Below are 6,363 nucleotides of genomic sequence, written 5' to 3' on the forward strand. Positions count from 1 at the left end.
ATAAACATGTAAATACATGGATTTTACAGAGCAATCTTACAGTGCTCTTTAATGGATTTTGGACTTCAACTCCCAGAATCCCAAGCTATTTGGCCAACGATGGCTGAGGCTTCTGGGAACTGAAGTCCAAAAAATCTCTTAAAGGGCACAGTTTGGGGGCCAGTGTAGCACCTTTGGGACCAACTGAAAGAAAGAAGTTGGCAGCAGGAACTTTCCTAGACTTAAGTCTGCTTCCTCAGATGGATATGGTCTATGCTTCTGAGGCCTGGTCAAAATGGAGGACGTTTTGAAATGCCTCCTGGGCAAAAGGTGGAAATGGAGAGAGAGGAGGACCAAGCCTGGTCAACCTGAGCACAGAGTACCCAATAGATCCGTAGTCCCCAAACTGTGCCCTTTAACTAGAGATTTTGGACTTCATCTCCCAGAAGCCTCAGCCATGTTGGTCAATAGTCTAGGATTCTGGGAGATGAAGTCCAAAACCCTTTAAAAGGCACAATTTGAGGAACGCTGCCATAGAGATACTAAACTATAGAGTACCCATTGGCGTTGAGTGAGATTATTAAAAGGGTTTCCTAATTCCTCTCTCATTATCTTTAGGCGCGCCACAGTACAGCGCCACCGAGAGCAAACGCCACTCCCTATATAAAGAAACACAACCCACGAATGGCAGCAATTGGGCGAAGGAGGGGGCGTGTCTCCATGTGGCCACGCCCCGTGATGCATTCGGGGGCGGTGCCAACGTTCCTTGTCTATTCCTCCCTCCTTTCTGAGAGGCTGATAGAGAGCTGGGCGGCGGGGTCGAACAAGTCACGTGTGAAGTGGGGACGTCGCGAGGCGCGTCCTGTGATTGGTCCGGGCAGCGACGGCGGCGAGGGGGGAAGTCACGTGGTGGCAAAGCGCGCCCTGCGATTGGTCCTTTGGCGGCACGAGTGCGCAGGAGCGCGGGGACCGTTGGGAAAGCAGCAGCGGCGTCGGCGTCGTGTGTCCAGAGGTCTTCCGGCCGGCGTCTGAGGCGGAGGCTCCTCCTTGTGCTCTGAGGTGATCATGAGGCCGGGCGGGAGCCTCCCCTTCTTCTTCTCCTTCCTCCTCCCCTTGTCCCCCGTCCTCTAGCCCGGCGGGTCCCTCCGCGCCTCCGCCATGGGGAACACCGTCACCTGCTGCGTCTCTCCCGGCGCCAGCCCCAAGATGGGACGAGCCAGAGGGGCGGCTGTAGGGGCGGCAGCGGGAGGCGGAGGGGGAGGCCTTGGCGCGGCGGCGGCGGGGGCCTTGGAGCGCCGCGGAACTGCCTACCGAGAGATCACTGAGGCGGAGTCCGGGGACTCGGACCCCGGCGGAGGAGGAGGAGAGGGGCCCCACCTGCAGCATATCAGCGACCGCGAGTTCCCGGATGGTGAGTCACCGCCCCTTCCCCCGGTCATGGGTTCCTTCTGGAGGGGATGATGGGACTCGTTCCTCCTCCCGTCCCAAGCCTGGTCCCATCCTCTGCGCTAGGTTTCTTTTCCTTGCAGCAGCCATGTTCAAGCTCTGGACCTCCAGGTGTTTTGGACTTCATCTCCCAGAAGCCCCGGACGCTTTGGGGATTCTGGCAGATGAAGTCCAGAAACGCCTTGGAGCCACATTGCTGCCATAGAGAGAGACCCAGCAGCCTTGACTGAAAGGAAACACAGTTTATGCAGCAGCAGAAGGAAACACATCCAGATTTCTGCAGGTAAAAAAAATCAGCCCTTTATAGTTCCTCGGACAAAGGAAACTACAAATCACACTCCGTCGGCTGCGTTTGAATTAGACGCTTGCTCCCCTGTATATCCCTTGGATGCCCTCCCATGCGTCTGCATCCCTCGTGGGTTAGCCATCAATCAATCATCTACTGTATACGCCCCCAAACTGTCTATGCAGTACTTCCTTTTATTTGGGGTTTGAATCTTAAATTAGGAGCCAAAACGGTTTGCATCCCAAAGCAGAGGACTTGACGCGACCTGAATTCAACCATCCTGGCAACCTTTGCTCTCCGCATATATTTCAACTCCTGAGCATAGCAAAGTCCTCAGTTTTAACCAATCTGCTTCACTCCATTTTAGCCTCCCGTCCAGGAGGAATTTCCGACTGTCCTCCATCATGTTGTTCCCAGTTTAAGGCTGCCCTAAAGCAAACCTGTCACAGGGTTTCCTGGGCGACATTTTCCCAGTGGTTTGCCATTGCCATCCTCTGAGGCTGAGAGAGTGTAACTTGCCCAAGGTCTCCCAGTGGGTTTCCGTGGCTGAGCCACAATTCCAACCCTGGTACAATTATGATGTTAGTTATAGACCTGCAGCCCTTCCAGATTTGTTCTCCTCCATGATTTTTTTTAACACTTTTGCTTGATGAAGGAGTCCATGGAGCTTTGTTTATATCATGCATTTTGTTTGGTCCAGTAAAGGTACCACCATTTGTGGACTTTGGGTGTTGTTGTACTTTGCTGCATAGGCAACACAGTGTGGTGCTTTGACTCTGGAGACCAGGGTTCAATTCCCTGCTGGGCCAGGTAACCCACAGGATGACCTTGGGCAGGTCACATGCCATCAGCCTCGGAGGAAGGCAAAGGCAAACCCCTCTGAACCAATGTTGCCAAGAAAACCCCATGACAGGTTTGCCTTAGAGTCGCCATAAGTCAGAAACAACTTGAAGGTACATAACAACAACAACATACGGCTAATATAGCTGTCCCTGGATATGTTTTCAAGATACAGTAGGTGTCCTTTCCTGTTGAAAGGAGGTGACTGGTAGGTAAGACGTCCTCCCATGACTAGTGTTTTCAGCATGCAGAAAGATGGTAGTATGTAACTATAAAATGTGGACCTCTCTCGATAGAGAAGGAACTAACAAAAAACAAAACCCCAAAACCTTAAGTATATCAGAAAAGAAGGCCTGTTACAGACTGCCAAAATAAAGCCGCTTTGGGTCTCTTTGGAGGTATGCTGTTTAAATGATGCATGCATCCTAAGAATCCGGAAGCTGCACCAAAAGCTGCACTACAGTGCTTAGGAATGGAGTGTGGCTTTGGCGCGACCTCCGGACTCTTAGGACCCATGCATCATTTAAATAGCATACCTCCAAAGAGACCAGAAGCAGCTTTATTTTGGCCTGTATGTAACAGGCCAATGTGTTTGAGAGTTGACTCCTTTCTGTGCAGGAGGTGCCAGTGTTGTGATAGATGAGATGTATGTTGTTTTTCTTACATTGAGTGCTGTAGCACCGATACCTTTCACTGGATGTCTTGCCTCTGTGTGCTTTGCAGCTGAACAGTTATAATTAGGTATTAAATTTCTGCTGCCAAATCAGAAGCAGTCATTAGCTGCTCTTTAAAATAGCCGAGCTCCTTCAAACTGTATTTAACTTGCTTCCTTGGTCAACACAGTGATGTTACTTTTTCTTCTTGACTTGGATGAAAAGCTGAGAAAGAGCTGCTTAATTTCTATGAAGAAACTGAACAGAAGTGCAGTTAATCTCTGTTGAACTTAATGGGAAAGTAGTTGGGGAAAAGACACTTTTTAATGAGAGATTCAGAAGTTGATAGAAGTGTGTTGTCAGTTTCTGAGTGATGCTCCTCAATGTGCCTCTAGAAGAAAGAACAATCCAGGATACTTCTAAATGCGTAGTTTCCTGTTGATGTGAAATCTACAACAGAACTAGAAAGCACCAGCTCCTAATTATATTTTAGGATTACAGGGTAAGATTTACCTGAGAGAATGGGAGGCGCCCCTTACCTTACCTATAATTTAGCCGTTCACAGTTGATAGTTTCTCACCTCCTGTGCTGACATAAGCCAGCCTTTCTTCTTATTTTAAAAAACCTGTTGTTTCTGATGGGCCAAAATAGTACATTGGGCTGTACTGATGATGTGAAGGGCCTAAATACCCTAAAGGCACCAGATCCTGTCAGATCCTGCAAGCTAAGCAGGTTCAGCATGGTAAATACTTGGATGGGAGCCTGCCAACAAATACCAGATGCTGTAGGTGAGTTTTCAGAGGAAGGAACTGGCAAAAAACACTGCTGCATATTCTTTACCTAAGAAAACCCCGTGAAATTCATGAGGTCCCTATAAACCAGCAAGCAACCTGAAGGCAGATGCACGCAGAGAGAAAGGAGAAATAATCCAAATTACACAGTGCTTATTGTGCGCAGAGTGTACAGTAATACTGCTCTGTTTCCCAAACATCTAGTTTACGGTGATTTGTCCTCCCTTTTCCCAGAATTATGCTCTTCTAAAGAGCTGTATGCAGTCTCAGGTGAGAGCTTGCTCTTCCCTCCTGTTCTAGTAGATTCATATTAATATTACTTGTTCAGTTTCAACCATGTAAAGTGACATGGTCCCAGGTGAGCCATGGCTTTCAGCCGGTGGTGGACAGGAGATTCAATTTGCTGTATTCCTTGCCAAGACATGACCACGTGTACACCATCCCACAAAGTGCCCAGATGACTTTGGATAGGCCTTTCCCATACTTGGCAATACTTGTGCATACGTTATTCTGCTAACAAAGCATATTTGAACTGGATTGAAATTGTGTGTACACCTGTGTGAAAGTGAAAGATTCAGACTTAAGCTAAGTGCTCTGGGCACTGCTTGGTGATTACTAAATACTGTAGAGTAAACTAAGCAGAATAAGGGATTATATTCAGTCCTAAATGTGTACTCTATAACTCATACAAGTCCCAGAAATTCAGGGGTTAGGTTCAGTCATGCTTACAGTGGACCTGCTGAAATCAGTGAGAGAGGTTACAGATATTTTGTATACACCTTATACACATAGCCTGAAGGTAATTTTATACACATTATGCTTAATAGTGTTGTGCATGAAACAAAATTTGTTTACATCGAACCTTCAGAAAGCAAACGTGCAACTTTCCCAGCCACCCATGTAGAAGATTTTGGATTTTTGAAGATTTTGCATTTTGGGATTCCAGGTAGACTCAGTGTATAGTAATGGCTAACTGAAATCTCAGTATTATTTATTTTGAGTGTTTCTGTATTGCCACCCAGTCCACAAGGGCTCCTGAGGTGATGAATAAGTAAAATTCAATTAAAACAACACAATGATACAACATTTTAAAAAGCCCATTAAAACACTCTTTTAAAACTCCTAACAGCAGTTAAAGCTAAAGCAGTTAAACCCCCAGTTTCAAACATTAAATACCATGCGGAACAGCATTGTTTTGGCTGCCAGACAGAAGCTTTAAAAAGATGAAGGCAACCTGAGTTCCTTTGGTAAGGAAGTCCACAGTTGAGGCATTGCTACAGAGAAAGCCCTGCTAGGTGTATCCACCAACCTAACTTCATGAGGTGTTGGGACATGCAATAGGGCCTCCTCTGAAGATGTCAGATTTCTGACAGGCTCACATGGGTGGAAATGGTCTTTCAGATACTTTGGCCCCGTGTTGTTTAGAGCTTTGTAGCTCAATGTCAGCACCTACAATTGAGCTCAGAAGCAGATTGGAAGCCAGAGCTGTTCTTGCAGGACCAGTGTTATTTGGGCTCTAAAATGCACACACGACACCAGCCTGGCTACTGCATTTTTCACTAGCTGCAGCTACCAGACACTTTTTAAAGGCAAGCCCACATAAAGTGCATTGCAATAGTCTAGTCAAGAGATAAGTAAGGCATGAATCACTGTGGCCAGATCTGCCTTCCCAAAGAAAGGGTGCAGCAGAGGCACCAACTAAAGTTGGGCAGAGGTGCTCCTGGCCACCACAACAAACTGACTTTCCAGGAACAACACTGATCCAAGTGTATCTCCAAGCCACAAACCTCATTTTTCAGAGGGAGAGCAACCCCATCCAAAACAGGCTGAGATCCCAATCCCACATTAGTTTTCCTACTGACCAGCGGCACTGCTGCTTTGTCTGGATTAAATCTCAGTCTATTCACCCACATCCAGTCCTTTACTGCATCCAGACAACCATTCAGGCCTACCATAGGCTCCATGGCTTCAGTTGTAAAGGAGAGATAGACCAGGGTAACATCAACAAACTGATGACATCCAACCCCAAGGCTCCAGATGACTTCTTCCAAGAAGTAAGGAACAAGACAATAAACTATAAAACTGAGTCAGTATGATGTAGTGGTTTGAGTGCTGTACTACAACTCTGGAGACCAGGGTTTGAATCCCCGATCAGCCATCTTGGGCAAGTCACATTCTCTCAACCTCAGGATGGCAATGGCAAACTTCCTCTGAACAAATCTTACCAAGAAAACCCCATGGTAGGTTTGTGTTAGGGTCACCATAAGTTGGAAGTGACTTGAAGGCACATGACAACAACAACAATTTTAAGCATGCTTAACTCTGGATCTGTCTCAGTTTTTCTTGGCACAGAAACTTGGCATCTTTG

The 6,363-nt window shown here is 47.1% G+C and overlaps 1 protein-coding gene across 1 annotated transcript in view; it reads left to right on the plus strand.

Annotated features, from left to right (window-relative positions):
* The first annotated feature begins 935 nt into the window (after nucleotides 1–935).
* The window catches only part of CCNYL1 (cyclin Y like 1), a 39,025-nt gene continuing 33,597 nt past the window's right edge, over nucleotides 936–6,363 (plus strand). The window contains exon 1 of the mRNA XM_042473216.1: nucleotides 936–1,390. Coding sequence (XP_042329150.1) covers nucleotides 1,138–1,390 — 253 coding nt within the window. The 5' untranslated portion in view covers nucleotides 936–1,137. The remainder of the gene's footprint in view (nucleotides 1,391–6,363) is intronic.

Source organism: Sceloporus undulatus, chromosome 1 (assembly GCF_019175285.1).
Source record: "Sceloporus undulatus isolate JIND9_A2432 ecotype Alabama chromosome 1, SceUnd_v1.1, whole genome shotgun sequence".
Classification (NCBI taxonomy): domain Eukaryota; kingdom Metazoa; phylum Chordata; class Lepidosauria; order Squamata; family Phrynosomatidae; genus Sceloporus; species Sceloporus undulatus.